General features: G+C 48.0%; 1 protein-coding gene across 2 annotated transcripts in view; it reads left to right on the top strand.

Moving 5' to 3' along the window:
- Positions 1–18,536, top strand: part of polr1d (RNA polymerase I and III subunit D) — a 38,596-nt gene that overhangs the window by 8,755 nt on the left and 11,305 nt on the right. Inside the window, exons 3-4 of one of the 2 annotated variants that reach the window (XM_056289917.1) lie at positions 560–636; positions 14,447–14,614. In XM_056289917.1, the coding sequence (XP_056145892.1) occupies positions 560–636; positions 14,447–14,580 (211 nt within the window). In that variant the 3' untranslated portion in view covers positions 14,581–14,614. Of the gene's footprint in view, positions 1–559; positions 637–14,446; positions 14,615–18,536 lie in introns of those variants that run through there. The other variant, XM_056289925.1, reaches the window with a different exon arrangement.

The raw sequence follows: 18,536 nt of genomic DNA, 5'->3' as shown, positions 1-18,536 counted from the left end.
GGAAACCAAATATCAGCGTAATGTTAGATTAAAGTAAAATGGAATGTCATTCACCACCACTTCTTTTCTTGCAAGACTAATGTGAAAGAGGTCAGTGTTTGTAAATCTAGACCGTGACTGTCCTCTCTTTAAAGGTCTGGTCTAGTGAAAAGGCTTTGTTTCTGTAATTTACTGTTTAATGGCAATTTGGAGTAAGAATAATACTGGGGTCATGGCTGGCATTGTGAGCAAAATGCCCCCTGAATATTCGCCTTGTGAAAAACTGAAGCTTATCAGTACCTTGGTACCTTGGTGACATAAGAAAGGTCATTTGGAGTACAATTGGCTGAGTTTTTGTATGTAGTCATACTATGGAGACAAAGAGCTAGTGATGCTATAATATACAGCTTGCCAGCTACTGCTAAAATCTATTACAGCCCATCCCAGCATAATGTCAGCAAGGTGTTTTTTAACCACATTCAGTGCTTTTAACAGGCCTTACCGTATCACTGTTCATGCTCAATATTCATGCCCAGCTCCAATGAGTACCGCATATGTCTGCCTTCTTATTTTCCTTCAGCCCAGATGTGGAATTTTGTGGATACAACATCACCCATCCATCTGAGAGCAAGATCAACTTCCGCATTCAGACACAAGGTAAAAACATTCTGCGCTCCCTCCTAAGTGCATCATCTTTTCTGTTCCTTGGTCCCGAATCTCACGGTGTCAGTTAATTAATATGTGTACATGTACACACCAAAATCAGAAAAGGGGCTTGTCTCGTGAAAGAAGTTCAGCATAGTAAGGATATATTTATGGCTACACAAAACCTCACATCTGCAGGCATGGAGAACCAGTCTCACCGTTGTGGCTAGCAACTGACTCCGTCAACCCAGAGTCTTCCCACAGAGCTATTAGTGTATTCACAAAAGTTATCATAGTAATATAGGGAACAGATACAAGTAGGAGTACTGCTGGAGTCAGAAGATTGGAAGGAGGGTTGCTTCATTCTTGGCATGTTGATCATATCTTCATCTTTTCAGGTGGTAAATTAAATTTGTAGTGGACAAGTCCTTTGGCAATGTATGCATTCTTGATATTTTAGTGGAACAACAGTTACAAACGGCCTCTTTGTTTTTCTTATCAGAAACTGAAATGATCCCAAACTCCTGGCATTTTGGCTAATAGCAGGCTGATAGCCAGTCATTTGTTTGCAGCATCAGAGTGATACACAGTACATTGTGTGACAAAGATAAAACAGGACTAAGGAAAAGGTATAAGAGAGCCATGAAAATAACAACCATGTTTAACTGAATGACCAGGCTGAATAATACACACACACACACACACACACACACACACACACACACGCACACACACACACACACAGAATCAGAATAGTCTCAATATCCACAAATGCACAAGAAAAAGATTCACAAATGTTTTTTTGCACACAAATATTTCCCATTTCAAATAAATGGGAAAGAAATCCACAAAAATGTATTTTAAAATAAATCCTTGTTAGTCCTAAAAGCTGCTGAAAGCAACTTTGCTTTAACACTATTTTGTCATATTTGGTGAAATTCCCATCATTAACCAACAGGTGTCCATCAAGTAAATGTACTATGAAAAATCTGGTCTCTCCAGCTGCTCCTGGATTTGAATTCTGGTTCTCAAAAAAAAAAATCAATTTGGTCCGAATGAAACGACCAATCACCACTAAGGTGCATCCCCAGCGCAATGTCAGTCATGTCGTGTTCACACACAGGGCAGCCTATTACTTTGGAAATAGTGATCTTTATAAATACTCCACCTCTAAGGAAAACCGTACTTCACAAAAACATTGTTGGTGTAACTCAGCGATACACTTAAAAAAAAATGTGTGTTTAAATGCATAGATTAACAACTGTGATGCATTTTACTGCCTTCACGGCACTGATACCGATCTTTGACAGAGGTCCTCACACAGGATGCTGCTGGTGCTTTGGAAATACCAATCTTTATAAATACTTCACCTTTAAGGAGAAAAAAAGTGCTTCAAAACAACATTCTTTGTGTAAGTAAGAGATTTTCTGATTTTTTTTTAATATGCGTAGATTATCAGTGACTATAAGAATTTTTACAACAGGTAAACTCATGCTGGAAGAAAAACTAAAAGCTTGTTAACTGGCCAAGTCAATTTCACGATTCAAGTCGTACTAATCATGTATTTCTTTTTTGAAAAGAAAACGGAAGAAAGAAAAACTCACAAACAAGAACCAAACTCAAACAGGCTGCAGTTGAGGTTTGGAAGTGCATCTGAAAGGGAGGATATCAAGAGCCTGGTGAAGCTAAGGCATCACTGACAGAACTGTAAGGCAAGGCAAGGCAACTTCATTTGTATAGCACATCCTTGCAACAAGGCAAGTCAGACAACTTTGCATAAAATATAAAAGGCACTAAGACAAAATGTACAAGCAACATAAGGCAATAAAAATACATTTAAAAACAAATACAAAGAGAGTAAAAGTTACAGTGCAGTGTAAGATGATAATCAAAAGCTTCAAATTGTATTTAATGACAGTCAGTGGCAAACAAGAAAGTCTTTAGTCTTGATTTAAAAGAACAGAGTTGCAGCCAGACCAGCAGTTTTCTGGGAGTTTGTTCCAGATATGTGGTACATAAAAACGGAAAGCTGCCTCTCCATGTTTAGTTTTGACTTTGGGGGCAGAAAGCAGACCTGTGCCAGACAATCTGAGAGGTCTGGATGGTTCATAGTGTAGCAGATGAGAAATGTATTTTGGCCCTAAATAATTCAGTGCTTTATAAACCAAGAGCAGAGTTTTAAAGTCAATTCTTTGATGGACAGGAAGCCAGTGTAAAGACCTCAGAACTGGAGTGATTTTATCCACTTTTTTTGGTCTTAGTAAGGATGCGAGCAGCAGTGTTCTGAATCAGCTGCAGCTGTTTGATCGTTTTTTTTTTGTTTGTTTTTTTAGAGACCTGTAAAGGATGCTGTTACAGAGTCGACTGAAGGTAAATGCATGGACAACTATTTACAAATTCTGCTGAGACATAAATTCTTTAATTCTTAATATATTCTTCAGGTGATAGTAGGCTGACATTTTAATTATCTTATTGTGGCTAAATAAATTCAGGTCTGAGTCTATGAATACACCAAGATTTCTGGCTTGGTTTGTGGTTTTTAACATGACCAATTGTAGCTGAGTGCTGACTTTTAATCGTTCTTCCTTGGCTCCAAAGACAATTACTTTAGTTTTATCTTTGTTTAATTGAAGAAAATCCAAGAAATCCAATCATTGATTTGTTCAATGCACTTACTCAGTGCTTGTATGGGATTATAATCCCCTGGTGATATGGTTATATAAATGTGTGTGGCATCTGCATAAGTATGGTAACGTGTTTTGTGGTTTTCCATTATCTGAACTAGTGGGAGCATATAGATGTTAAACAGAAGCAGCCCCAGAATAGAGCCTGAGGGAACTCAGGTCATTTTTGTATGCTCAGATTTGTAATTACCCATAGGCACAATGTAGTCCCTGTCCTTTAAGTAGGATTCAAACCAGCTAAGTACTGTGCCAGAAAGTCCCACCCAGTTTTCCCCATCAGTCTAGTAATATGTTGTAGCTAACTGTGTCAAATGCAGCACTGAGATCCACTAATACCAGGACTGAGATTCTGCCACTATCTGTGTTTAAGCAGATGTCATTAAAACCTTAACAAGAGCAGTCTCAGTGCTGTGGTGTGGTTGAAATCCTGACTGGAAGACGTCAAAACAGTTGTTTAGTGTCAAAAAGTTGTTGAGCTGCTGGAAAACAGCTTTAATGATTTTACTTGGAAACATGAGGTTTGATATGGGCCTATAATTGTTCATCAGTGAAGTGTCTAGATTATTATTTTTTTAAGAGCGGCTTTATGACTGCAGTTTTCAGGGCTTGTGGGAAGAAACTTGAGAGAAGAGACATTTTAGAAGATCTGGGGTCATGCAATTAGAAACATTTTTGAAAAGTCTGTTGGCAGAATATCAAGGCAGCAGGAGAAGGATTTCAGATGTTGTATAATGCCCTCCCAAGTTTTTATGGTTGATAGGGTCAAACTGTGTTATGCCATTTGAATTGATTTTAGGTGGACACAGGGACAACACATACCCTGTACCTAGTATGGAGGCACTGACTGCCTGTCTAATTTTGTCACTGAAGGAGGCAAATTCATTGCAAGCCCTGGTAGTTAGAAATTTAGATGCTACTGCCACAGGGCGGTTTGTTCGACAGTAGCAAACAAGGCAAGTACATTATTATTGTTTTTGGCAACAATGTCAGAGAAGTGTGATCGCCTTGCATTTCTCAGTTCAGTGCGCAGTCTTTCTATATAGATGTCATAATGAACAGTAAGGTTGTTTTTTTTTCACCTGCATTCAGCTTTATGACACTCTTTCTATTCTGACTAGCGTGGCAAATCTCCATGGAGATCTTTTCTTACCAGAGACCACCTTCACCTTAGTGGGTGCAATGTCATCGATAACATCTGTACTTTTAGAATTGAGATTATCTATAAATTCATTGGCTGAGACCCAAAAGAGGGTGGGTTTGGAAAAGAAAGCCTGAATAAATATTTCACTGGTGCTTTCAGCGATATTCCATTTTGTGATTACCTCTGTTTGAACATTTTTGTGCACGGTGATAGTACTCTAAAAGAAAACAAGAATGATCGGGGGGGAGCAGCATCAGTCACCACAACCTTAGAAATGTTCAGACCCTTGGAGATAATTTAGTCCAGAGTGTGCCCCTTGTTGTGTGTGGGCTCCATCACATGCTGTGTCAGTCTATAGTTATCAAGAACATAACACAGTTCTTTTGTTCCTCTGTCCTGGGGGTTGTCAGCATGGATGTTTAAATCACCAGCAATAACTACACTGTCAAATTCAATACAGATTATAGACAGCAGTTCAGTCAAGTTATCAAAAAAGTCTGCATTGTATGTAGGTGGCCTAGAGATATTTAGAAATATAACTTGAGAAGCGGAAGACAGCGGAATCTGGTTTCACTCACAAAACTGCCCTGAAAACTACAGTCATCAAGCCACTCTTAAAAAGGAATAATCTAGACACTTCACTAATGAACAATTATAGGCCCATATCAAATCTCACATTTCTAAGTAAAATCATAAAGAAAAAAACTGTTTTCCAGCAGCTCAAAAACTTTTTGGCACTAAACAACTATTTTGATGTTTTACAGTCAGGATTTTGACCACACCACAGCACTGAGACTGCGCTTGCTAAGGTCTTTAATGATATGCGATTAAACACAGACAGTGGCAGAATCCCAGTCCTGGTGTTATTGGATCTCAATGCTGCATTTGACACAGTCGACAACAACATATTACTAGACTGATTGGGAAAACTGGGTGGGACTTTCTGGCACAGTACTAAACTGGTTTGAATCCTACTTAAAGGACAGGGACTACATTGTGTGTATAGGTAATTACAAATCTGAGCGTACAAAAATGACATATGGAGTGCCCCAAGGCTCCATTCTGGGGCTGCTTCTGTTTAACATCTATATGCTCCCCTAATTCAGATAATGGAAAACAACAAAATATGTTACCATAATTATGCAGCCGACACACAGATTTACATAACCATGTCACCAGGGGACTATAATCCCATACAAGCACTGAGTAAGTGAACTACATTGAACAAATCAATGATTGGACGTCTATGAATTTTTTTCAATTAAACAAAGAGAAAAATGAAGTAGTTGTCTTTGGAGCCAAGGAAGAATGGTTAAAAAAAGTCAGCGCTCAGCTATAATCAGTAATGTTAAAAACCACAAACCAAGCCAGAAATCTTGGTGTAGTCATGGACTCAGACCTGAATTTATATAGCCACATTAAGAAAATTATAATGTCAGCCTAGTATCACTTGAAGAATATATCAAGAATTAAAGGATTTATGTCTTAGCAGGATTTATAAAAAGTTGTCCATGCATTTATCTTCAGTTGACTCGACTACTGTAACGGTGTCTTTGCAGTTCTCTCTTAAAAATCGACCAAACAGCTGGAGCTGATTCAGAACGCTGCTGCTTAAGTCCTTACTTAGACCAAAAAAAGTGGCTCACATCACTCCAATTCTGAGGTCATTACACTGGCTTCCTGTCCATCAAAGAATTGATTTTAAAACTCTGTCCTTGGTTTATAAAGTACTGAATGGTTTAGGGCTAAAATACATTTCTGATCTTCTGCTACACTATGAACAATCCAGACCTCTCAGATCATCTGGGACAGGTCTGCTTTCTCTCCCCAAAGTCAAAACTAAGCATGGAGAGGCAGCTTTAAGTTTTTTTGCACCACATATATGGAACAAACTCCCAGAAAACCACCGGCCTGCTGCAACTCTTCTTTTAAATCAAGACTGAAGACCTTCCTGTTTGCCTCTGCCTACGATTAAAGAAATATGAAGTGTTTGATTATCATCTTACACTGCACTGTAACTTTTATTCTTTTTATGTTTTGAAATGTCTTTTAATTACCTTATGTTCCTTTTCAAAAATGCCTTTTATATTTTATGTAAAGCACTTATATAGTATTGCCTTGATGCTACAATGTGCTTATTGATTTATGTATTGCCTTGATGCTGAAATGTGCTGTACACATAAATTTGCCTTGCCTAGCACACGCAAATGCAATGTTAACGTTTCACAAAAATTATTATTACTGTGTTGTTTAAAAAGCAATTGCGAGGGGGCAAGAGGGTTAATAAATTGTAACACCAACTTTAATAGAGCCCCTGTTTTTCATAATTCAAAAGTAACATTCAGGATTTAGCCTAAACCTAGTGGGGTCTTAGGGCATGCTCCCCCGGGGAGATTTTTTTCCCCCCATTTACGGCAGCTATATCCACTATTTTTCAGGCCATTTGAGATAATAGAATGTTTAAAATTCTGCACATCATTTGTGAAAAAACTAGTGGTGGGACTTGATCAAAAAAATTAATCGAATTAATTATGGGCTTTGTAATTAATTAATCGTAATTAATCGCATATCGATATTTGACACCAGAAGCAACATTTTTCAATTCAAACAGGTCTTAGATGTAGATGACTAAATCAATGAATAGACACATAAGTTTAAACAACAAAATCCTGTTTATTTTGTTCAAAACAAGTTTGTTTTGTAAACACAGTACTTTTTGTAACCCCTGATCTTCTACCACTGAAAGTGGTCTACAGTCCACAGCAATCCATTTCGCCAGTGAGTTTGTTAATTTATCAGACGTGGACTTACTCATCTTGGCTTTGAAAACCGTCATCTGGTGGAGAGTCGGTTGGCGACTCTGCTTGGTTGTACTAGGAGCACTAGCGTTAGCGTTAGCTCCGGTGTTCGTACTAGCTGCAAAGTGTTTTGCATTTAGGTGGTACCGGAGGCTTGAATAACTGCGGTGGAATGCAAACCTTTGTTGCAGAGTCTGCACACAACAGTGCTCTTATCTAGGCTTCCATCCGACCGGTTTTTAAATGTAAATTTTCCATCCACAAAGCTAAGCAACGCGGTGTCATCCTTGTCGTCCATCACATCTGTTGTTAGCATACTAACTTGTTAGCCTAACCGACTCCGCCTTCCGCTTGACTGACATCACTCGGTGCATCGGTATAATCCGTATGCCAGAAACGAGTGCACTGAGAAGCGTTCCGTGTTGACTGGAGTGTAAAAATAAAATGCGATAAAAGGCGTTAATTTTTTTTAACGCCATTATTTTTCCTATGATTAAATATTGAATTAACGCGTGAAAGTCCCAGCCCTAGAAAAAACATGATAGTTGCCCAGGAAAAAAAAATCACCCTGTAGAGCCTACATTGTGGAGTTAGAAAACAACGAGACAGGAGACGTGAGAGTAGACGTAGTCGAGGTAGTTTACTAGCTCCAACTTTGCATGTCATACATTTGACAATGACACTGAACTGTGAACCGGAAGCAGAAGTGCATTATCTGACCCCTCGCCTCTTCCCTTAAAGGTACACCGTCCTCTTAGGTGAATGTCTTTCATTATATAGATGTGGGTCACCACACAGGCCCCCCCAGAATTCACCTACACAAAACAATGTAAAACAGCAAAAGTGCAAGTCATGAACATAAAAATAGACTCTACAACAGAACAGTCAATGACATAGTGCAAAGTCACGGGGAAAACAGGTGACGAGTCGGGGGGCGGACCCTGCGGCCATAACGGCTGCGCTTCACAGGAGGGGAAACAGATGGGGCCGAAACCCGGGCCATAGGCGGGGCCGAAGCAGGAACAGAGGCAGGTCCGGGGCCGACCTAGGAGGGCGCCCCCGCCGTGGGGGTAGGGCCAATTGCATTGGCTCCCCAATGTCCAAGTGAGCGGGCTTGAGACGGTCTATAGCGACCCGCTCCGGCCTGCCCCCCATGTCCACCACAAAGTTCTTATCCCCCGCCTCCAGGACGAGGAAGGGCCCGTCGTATGGGGGCTGCAGCGGGGACCGATGGCTGTCGTGCCTAATGAAGACGTACCTCGCCGATGGCAAATCCTTGGGGACGTAGGACCGGGGGAGGCAGTGTTGAGATATCGGAACGGGAGCGAAGGCACCGGCAGCGCTCTGGGACCCACTGAGGTGAGAGGCGGCCGACCAGGGAGCCGTAGCATCCGGAAGAAACTCCCCCGGAACCCGCAGGGGCTGGCCATACACCAGCTCAGCGGAGGAGGTCTGGAGGTCTTCCTTCGGGGCCGAACGCAGGCCGAGCATGACCCACGGGAGCCGGTCCATCCAGTCGCAGCCAGTGAGGCTTGCCCGCAGAGCGGCTTTCATGTCCCGATGGAACCGCTCACAAAGTCCGTTGCTCTGCGGGTTGTATGCCGTAGTGCGGTGGATCTTCACCCCCAGGTGCTCAGCGACCGCCGTCCAGAGCTCCGAGGTAAACTGGGAGCCCCGGTCGCTCGTGATGTCACCAGGCATACCGAAACGGGCCACCCAGCAGCCGATGAACGCCCATGCTACCTCTGCTGCCGTCGTGGAGGACAAGGGAATAGCCTCTGGCCACCTGGTGGCCCTGTCCACAATAGTGAGGAGGAACGTATAACCACGGGAGGGGGGCAGGGGACCCACCAGGTCAACATTGACGTGGTCAAACCGCCTCTCTGGAACCACAAACGGCGCCGAAGGGGCCTTGGTATGGCAGTGCACCTTGGCGCGTTGGCACGCCACACACGAGCCGGCCCAGGCTCTAACATCCTTACGGAGCCCAGGCCAAACGAACTTGACGCTCACCAGCTTGGTCGAGGCCTTCACTCCCGGGTGGGAAAGGCCGTGGACGGTGTCGAAAACTCGGCGCCGCCAGGAAGTAGGCACCAGGGGGCGCGGTTGACCGGTGGAGATGTCACAGAGGAGGGTGGTGTTGGCCGCGTCGAACGTCACGTCCTCCAGCCGTAGCGCCGTAGGGGTCGACCGGTAGTCTTGAACGGTCGCGTCCTTGGCTTGGTCCACTGCCATAGCGGCGTAGTCGAGTCCCAAGTGAACGGCGTTAACAACCGCCCGTGAAAGGCAGTCGGCGACGAAGTTATCCTTGCCCGACACATGTTGTATGTCCGTGGTAAACTCGGAAACCGCCGCGAGATGGCGCTGCTGACGCCCAGACCATGGTTCTGCGGTTTTGGCCATACAGAACGTCAGCGGTTTGTGGTCCACGAAAGCGGTGAACTGTCGGCCCTCCAATAGGAACCTAAAGTGTCTGGTTGCGAGGAAGAGACCCAGTAGTTCCCTATCAAAGGTGCTGTATTTGCGCTCGCTCTCACGGAGTTGTTTACTGAAGAACGCCAACGGCTGCCAGCCCCCCCCCCCCACCCACTGCTCACATACGGCCCCCACGGCGTAGTCGGAGGCATCCGTTGTAAGGGCTATGGGGGCGGCAGGCAACGGGTGAGCTAGCAGTGCAGCGTTGGCCAGCGCGGTCTTGGCAGCCACAAAAGCCTCGTCCATCCCCGAAGACCAGTCCAGCTCGTCCTTAGACTTCTTACCCCGCAGGGCCTCATACAGGGAACGCATGATGTGGGCGGCACGGGGCAGGAAACGGTTATAAAAGTTCACCATGCCCAGGAATTCCTGCAGCGACTGTACAGTGCGGGGGCGGGGGAACATGGTGACAACCTCAACCCTGGCAGGGAGGGGAACGGCCCCCTGTGGAGTGATGTGGTGCCCGAGGAAGGTGATGGACGACTCCCCGAACTGACACTTAGCTGGGTTGATGATGAGGCCGTTTTCGCTGAGCCTGTCGAACAGCTGTCTGAGGTGCGTCATGTGTTCCTCCGCCGACGCGCTGGGCACGAGGATGTCGTCTAAGTACACAAACAAAAATGGCATGTCGCGGAGCACAGAATCCATAAGGCGCTGAAACGTCTGCGCCGCCCCTTTAAGGCCGAAAGGCATACGTAAAAACTCAAAGAGCCCAAACGGTGTGAAGACAGCCGTTTTTGGGACATCCAGTGGGTGGATACCCCCGCACTAAGTCGATTTTGGAATAGATGGCAGTGCCTGCCAGGTGGGTAGAGAAATCTTGTATGTGCGGTGTGGGGTACCGGTCGGGGGTCGTGGCATTGTTTAGGCGACGGTAGTCCCCGCACGGGCGCCAACCCCCGTCGGCCTTAGTAACCATGTGAAGAGGGGAAGCCCACGGGCTGTCAGAACGGCGGACAATGCCGAGGCGCTCCATAGTCGAAAACTCCTCCCTGGCTATTGCGAGCTTGGCCGAGTCGAGGCGTCGGGCCCGGGCGTAAACTGGGGGGCCCACTAAGGTGATATGATGTTCCACGCCGTGCTTGGTCACCGCCGAGGAGAAGGTGGGTGTGGTGAGCTCGGGGAAATTTGCGAGCAGGCGTTGGTATGGATCCCCGGTGGAGAGTGTGTTAGCGAGGCACAGCGCTCCAGCCCCCCCAAGCGTGCAGGGGTATGACGCAAAAGAGACGGCATCGATCACGCGACAGTTTTTAACATCCACCAGCAGGTTGAAAGCACAGAGGAAATCCGGACCTAGGAGCATGGTGGATACAGCAGCCATCACAAAGTCCCAGCCGAAACGTCGGCCGCCAAAACACACGTCCACATGTCTGATACCGTACGTCCGAATGGACGTGCCTTTGGCGGCGTCCATCTGGGGGCCGTGACTGTCGGGCATCGTGTCCACAGCTTGTGCTGGTAGTATGCTGCGTTGAGCGCCAGAGTCAACCGGCAGCCGCCGGCCCGACAAGGAGTCTCTGATGAACAACAGCTTGCAGTCACGGCCGGCGCCCATAGCCGTTAACGAGCGCCGGCCTTGGCGTTTCCCTGAACCCTGTAACTGCAGGGTTTGCGACACTGTTTTGCTTTTTGCCCCAAACCTGGCATGGTAATAACAGAGCCCGTCGTCAGGTTGGCGGCGGGCTGTCACCGCAGCCGCGGTGTCCATATAGTCGTACACAGGTGGTGGTGGGGCGGTCTGGGGGGGAGCAGGGCATGCACAAACTGTTGCCGGTTGGCCAGGAAAACCCTGTCTGCTTCAGCAGCCAGAGAACGGTAGTCCTTGGAGGCGGCGAGAGGAGAACTGGCCAGTGCTGTGCGTACAGGTGCGGGGAGCTGCCTCAGAAAAATATGTGTGAAAAGAAAGGCCGGATCAGCCGATTCCAGCACAGACAGCATTTTTTCCATTAACTCAGATGGTTTGCCGTCGCCGAGGCCATTCAGGGACAGTAAACGGTCTGCCTTCTCCAGCTCCGACAGTTCAAATAGTTTCAGGAGGAATGTCTTTATAGCATCGTACTTGCCAGCAGCTGGCGGAGCTTCCAACAGTGTCATTGCTCGCACCGTTGTCGATGCGTCTAACGCCGCCACTACGTGGAAGTACTGCGTTGCATCCTGCGTTATCCCTCTCAGCTGGAACTGGGCTTCCATATGTTGAAACCACGGCCGTGGATTATGCTGCCAAAAGTCGGGTAGCTTCACAGTAGCGGCATAAATGCTAGCGTTAGCAATAGCCATGTTGTTAGCACCGGCGTCTTCGTTGTCAGACATACTCGTATTAGTAGTTCGATCACGTCGGGGTCACCAATGTGGAGTTAGAAAACAACGAGACAGGAGACGTGAGAGAAGACGTAGTCGAGGTAGTTTACTAGCTCCAACTTTGCATGTCATGCATTCGACAACGACACTGAACTGTGAACCGGAAGCGGAAGTGCATTATCTGACCCCTCGCCTCTTCCCTTAAAGGTACACCGTCCTCTTAGGTGAATGTCTTTCATTATATAGATGTGGGTCACCACAACATCCTATTTTATATCTAATTGTTCTCCAACTGTCTTCATCATTCTGAAACCATAACACAACAAATGTGTAGGATGAGTAATGTTTACTCCTGCCACCTAAAAAGAGGTAAAAATTGTCTGATGTTACTATTTTTTAAGTTATATAACATTTGTAGGGTAGGAATTTGGCATAAACAGCATTACTAATGCTGAAACCTTTTTTTTATATACTATATACTTTGATGGAGTAGTTTTAACAGGATGAATGTTTAGTTGACAAATCTGCTACATTTGAATCCATGCCATAATCATCTGGGCTGCTCTAACTGCAAATCAAGGATCCCCAACAATGCCAAGTAAATGCGATCTTCAGTACTCTGAATCGGATATTGGGCCAACAAAAGAACATTTACTCAAATAATATTAGATTTCTTTAGGGAATAGTATAGTAGAATGAACAACATGGGCATATATTATTATCTTACGTTACTTTATTTGATTTACTCCTGATCACTCTGTTCCCTTTTCCTCCTTCCTTGTCCACACAGGCATAATACAGATATGTTTAGATTCAGTGTGACACTTTTCAAGAATAGGTCCGATGTCCATCGCAAATAAATGTCAATAAATCTGCTTAGAAATCAGAGAAAAAAGAAACTCCTTACAACTCCAGAACTTGCCTGGGAATCATCATGTTGCAACACAAAGTTTTCTTCAGTATCAAAGTAATCCAGGGATTTTCATCAGTACATCCAATGGTACATAGCAAACAGGAACTTATAATAGCTAGTTTGGCATAATTAATTTTCCAACATGTAAACAAATATAGGATAGAAAAAAAAACTGAGCTCATGTGGGCTGTGGGTTAATCTATGGCAACATATTTCCTGTTTCTTGGAAAAGTTTAGCTTATATCTGTTTATATAAGTGAAGACTTTTTATGTTTAATGTAACATACAAAATAGTTGCCAACTCTGCATGTCGCCTATGGCATGCCTGACGCGAACAAACTTGACAGTAGCTTAACTCATTTTATTGACAACTGTTTAACAAATATTTTTTTGGTGTTGGCGAGGGGTGGGGCATCTGTGTATTTGATTTGATTTGATGCATTTGGAGCAGATTTGCCATGACAGTGTTAGGGCGGATCTATAGATGGCGATATTTCCCCAGTAATAGAACGTTTGCTCCATCGATTTGCTGGTTCAGTCAGAGAGACGGAGGGGAAATGACACAAAGTTGAAGTTATTTTAAAAACATAAAAGATTCAGGGCATTTGAGAAAACATTCGGGGCTGGATCCCAAGAAGCCACCCCTCCTGCTCCTCCGCTGATGAGAAAACATGTGCTTGTGGTTCAGACAAGCCGCATAACAGCTTGAGGACATTTCTGTTGAGATTTATGACATGAGGAGTTTAACCGGATGCATGCACACGCATACACACACGCACATACATACTAACACACACACAAAAACAACAACAACTGTAGGACCATCATCCAAATGGGCTGAGCATATGGGTCTTTCTGTTGGACTGTGTGTTTTTGTAAGTGGGTTTTTCTCCCTTGCAACATTAGAAAGGAAAGAAACCTAAATTAGTTGCTGGAATATATTGAGCAGGTCGAAGTTGAAGCACTTTTAAGAGTGAGAATTTGTTGGGAGCACAAGTATGTCTATCTCCTAGTAGTAAAAAGGAGACCACTCAGCAGATGACTCATCATCTCAGGCCCAGAAGCGGTATATATTTCATTTTGTTTATGTGCTTTTGCATTTGTCTCTGTGTCTTAAAAAACTGACAACTAATCTAAGATAGCTGTTTTGTTATGTTAATTTCAACCTTTTGATAGCTAAATGCCAATGATGTTGCGGTTACACTGCCCCGAGCTGCCTCCCCGGCACGTTCAAGCCACTCCCCCAGCTCGGACATGCCGGAAACATCCGAGCGCTCGGCTCGTGCTCCGCGGAGACGAGCGCTGCGCTGCACCAGGTGTTTGCCATCTTCCATCAGGCACACCTGAGGCAATCAGGCAGCCCCCTACAAGAATCTTGCCAGAACGCCCGTTTGTGCTTCGACGTACTGAACCCTGTGGTAAAGCTCTGACAAGCCCTCCAGCGTTCCTTGCCCTTTTGCTATTTCGTAAATTCCCAGTGTCTATTTTCGTGTCTCTCTCTTTTCCCTCCCAGGACTCTCCCTCCATGACTTCCACGGCTCCCCGCGTCTCCCTCGCCCCCAGCGACGTTCACGTTTTTCCCCCCCGGACCTCTCCAGCGATCTCCCTCCGTGTCTCTCTACCTGGACCCCTCCTACTCGGACTTGACTTCCTGGATCTCGGACCCGGACTTCCTCGGACAACCCCTCGCTTTACGGATTCGGATTTTGGTAGCCAGGCACACATCGTCTCTACAACACCCACCTGAGACTCACCTGTTATTATCCCCTGTGGCAGTATTGATTGTTTTTTCTCCCCTGCATTAAATCGCCCTTCGGGTTATCCCAGTCCCCTGTTGTCTGTCTGTCCTTTTGGGTTTCGCTACACTGGCCTCTGGTCTTCATTCGTGATACGTAACAGAACGTCGAAGCCAGAATTAGCCAAAGCAAAACCGAGGGGCAGGCGGTCGCTCAGGGAGCTATAGCCCCTAAGCCCCTGAACGCTATAGCTCTCGAGGTAGTGGTAAAGGACCACAGCACTCAACTCACCCAACTCCATTCTGAGCTTAGCGCTGCCTTCTCCCAGATCACTGGAGAAATCAGCAGGCTCCAGGCTAACTTGCATACCTCAGCAAGCACCCTTGCTTCACTCTCCACGCAGATCGCTGCTCTGACTGTGGCAGTGTCCAGGATCAGCAACCACCCTGCTCTGGCCCTGGTCCCTGCCCCCAGCTCGGCCTCCGGATTCCCCGTTCCTGGTCCTGATGTTCCCCCTCCTCTGAGTCAACCCCCACTGGACCCCCGGTTCGAGCCTAACCTTCCCTGCCCCAAGGGCTTCGGTGGGGAGTTCGAGCTGTGCAGGGGTTTCCTTGGTCAGTGTGAGCTCCTGTTCAAACACCAGCCAGCCAGGTATAGGACAGGAGAGACCAAGGTAGCCTTTGGTATGTCCCTCCTCACCGGCAAAGCCCTCAGCTGGGCCATAGCGGCGGTTGGCCATACCGAGCGGCTCACCTCGGACTATGGTGCCTTCCGCCGTGAGTTCCGTCTAGTGTTCGACCACCCAGCTGACGGGCAGGACGCTGCCAGCCGCCTCCATTGCATCCAGCAGGGAGCCAGGTCGGTTTCAGATTATATCTTGGAGGTGAGGATACTCGTGGCAGACATTGGGTGGGATGACACTGCGCTCAAGAGCGCGTACAGGAGGGGGCTGAGCGTGCCCATCAAAGACCTCATCATTTGGGACTGCCCTGCCTCCTTCAACGAGCTCATCACCCTCGCCCTCCTGATGGACGAACGGCTGCGGAAGCGGTGCCAGGAACATGCCCCGTGCACTGGGCCCTCCCATAGACCAACCCCCGTCTGTTCTACTGGTGCCTTCCCTGGGTCAGCGTCCCGTGGGCTCTCTCCATCCTCACACCCCCCCCCTCGCAACCCTGGGTGTCTTCTGGATCCCGGCCGGAGGAGGAGCCCATGCAGTTGGGTCGGTCACGGCTCCCGCTAGAGGTTAGTGAGCAGAGGATGCGTGACCGCCTCTGCCTCTACTGTGGGAGAGCGGGCCACTACATCAGGGCCTGCCCGACTCGCCCAAAAGACCCGGCTCACTAGCGAAAGGTGTCCTAGTGAGCCTGACGACCCTCCCACAGCCCCAACCCAAGAAGGAGCACAACCAGCTGTTCCCGGTCACTCTCACCTGGGGCGACGACTCCCTCTCCATTGGTGCACTCCTGGATTCGGGGGCGAACGAGTGTTTGATGGACATGTCGCTGGCCCGGCAGGCCGGCGTTCCACTCGTCCCCGTAGACACACTCCTCACAACCCAAGCCCTAGATGGTCGTTCACTTGGTAAAATCACACAGCACTGCTTCCCTCACTCTCACTCTTTCGGGAAATCACGTTGAATCTATGCGTTTTTTGGTTTTGCACGCCCCCACAGTGCCCCTGGTGTTAGGGAGGCCATGGTTGGAATGGCACGATCCCCACATCTCTTGGTCCGCTGGGCGGATTTTGGGTTGGAGCGTTGCGTGTCACGCCAACTGCCTTCGCTCCGCCCACTCTCCGTCCAGCGGCCTCAGACCTGTGCCTCCTCCCACGGATCTCACTGGTGTACCTCCCATTTACCACGATTTAGCCCCTGTATTTAGTGAAGAGAGTGCACTTTCTGTCCCCCCTCACCGTCCCTATGATTGCGCCATAGATCTCCTCCCCGGGGCCGCCCTTCCCACCGGTCGGTTGTATAACCTTTCCGTCCCGGATAAGGAGTCTATGTGCAATTATATCACAGAGTCCCTGGCCTCAGGAATCATAAGGCCCTCGTCTTCCCTGGTTGCAGCGGGCTTCTTTTTTGTGACAAAGGACAGCAGCCTGAGGCCTTGCATTGATTATCATCAATTAAATTACATCACTGTTAAAAATAAATATCCATTCCCCCGTATGAGTTCCACGTTCGAGCCACTCACTAGTGCCACGGTGTTTACCAAACTGGACCTGCGCAGCGCGTACCACCTGGTGCGCATCCGGGAAGGAGATGAATGGAAGACGGCCTTCAACACCTACCTAGGGCATTTCGAGTACCTCATTATGCCCTTCGGCCTCACCCACGCCCTGGCCGTCTTCCAGGCGTTGGTCAACGACGTGCTCCGGGATATGCTGAACACATTTGTGGTGGTGTACCTGGATGAAATCCTCGTGTTCTCCAGGACTGAGGAGGAACACCACCAGCATGTCCGCCTGGTCCTCCAACGGCTGCTGGAAAACAGGCTGTTCGTGAAGGCCGAGAAGTGCGTGTTCCACTCCGCCTCCATGGAGTTCCTTGGCCACATCGTGGAGAAGGGGCTCGCCCTCATTGACCCCAGGAAGACCCGAGCGGTGGAGGAGTGGGCACAACCCACCAACAGGACGCAACTCCAGTGCTTCCTTGGGTTCGCTAACTTTTACCGGCGCTTCATCAGGGGGTTCAGCCATGTGGCTGCCCCCCTCACTGCACTTACCTCCACCCTCCGCCCCTTCTCCTGGACCCCGGAAGCAGAGGCCGTCTTCTCGGCCCTGAAGAAACTGTTTTCAACGGCTCCGGTGCTCGCCCATCCGGACCCGTCCAGGCAGTTCATTGTGGAGGTGGACGCGTCAGACACGGGCATCGGAGCCATCCTCTCCCAGCGGTCGGAGGAGGACCAGAAGATTCACCCGTGCGCCTTCTTCTCCCAGCATTTCAGTCCCGCAGAGAGGAACTACGACATCGGCAACAGGGAGTTGCTGGCTGTCCACGCCGCCCTCGAGGAGTGGAGACATTGGCTGGAGGGAGCAGGGCAGCCGTTCATCGTATGGTCCGATCACAAGAACCTGACCTATGTGCGGATGGCTAAGAGGCTCAACCTCAGCCAGGTGCTCTGGGCTCTCTTCTTCAGCCGGTTCGACTTCACCCTCACTTACTGTCCGGGCACCAAGAACGTCAGGGCAGATGCCCCAGACACCATCCTTCCCCCAGCCCGGGTGGTGGGTGTCATCACCTGGGCCATTGAATCGGTGGTGAGAAGGGCCCAGCGCGCCAAGCCTGACCCAGGCAATGGACCCCGGAACCGGCTATTTGTGCCTCCCTCTGTCCGGCCCCAGGTGCTGGAGTGGGGGTCACTCCAGCCGTTTTGCCTGCCACCCCAGTGCCCACCGGACGGTGGCCTTCATCCACAGGCGCTTCTGGTGGCCCACCATGGAGGCAGACACCAGAGAGTTTGTGGCTGCCTGCACCACCTGCGCCCGCAGCAAGGCTCTGCATCGCCCTCCAACAGGTCTCCTGCGCCCCCTCCCTGTCCCCGGCAGACCTTGGTAACCACATTGCCTTGGACTTTGTAACTGGCCTCCCTGTGTCCCAAGGCAATGACACCATTCTGACCACTGTCGACCGGTTTTCCAAGGCCGTTCACTTTGTCCCCCTCACCAAACTCTCCTCTGCAGCCGAGACGGCGGACCTTCTCATCTCTCGTGTCGTCCGCCTCCATGGGATCCCCCTGGACATTGTCTCTGACCGTGGTCCCCAGTTCACTTCTAAGATGTGGCAGGCCTTCTGTAAGGGGATTGGGGCCACGGTCAGCCTCTTCTCCGGGTATCACCTCAGACCAATGGGCAGGCAGAGCG

This window comes from Lampris incognitus, chromosome 1, assembly GCF_029633865.1.
Source record: "Lampris incognitus isolate fLamInc1 chromosome 1, fLamInc1.hap2, whole genome shotgun sequence".
NCBI lineage: Eukaryota > Metazoa > Chordata > Actinopteri > Lampriformes > Lampridae > Lampris > Lampris incognitus.
Note: the sequence above shows the minus strand (reverse complement) of the source record. Positions and strands in the feature narration are given on the sequence as shown.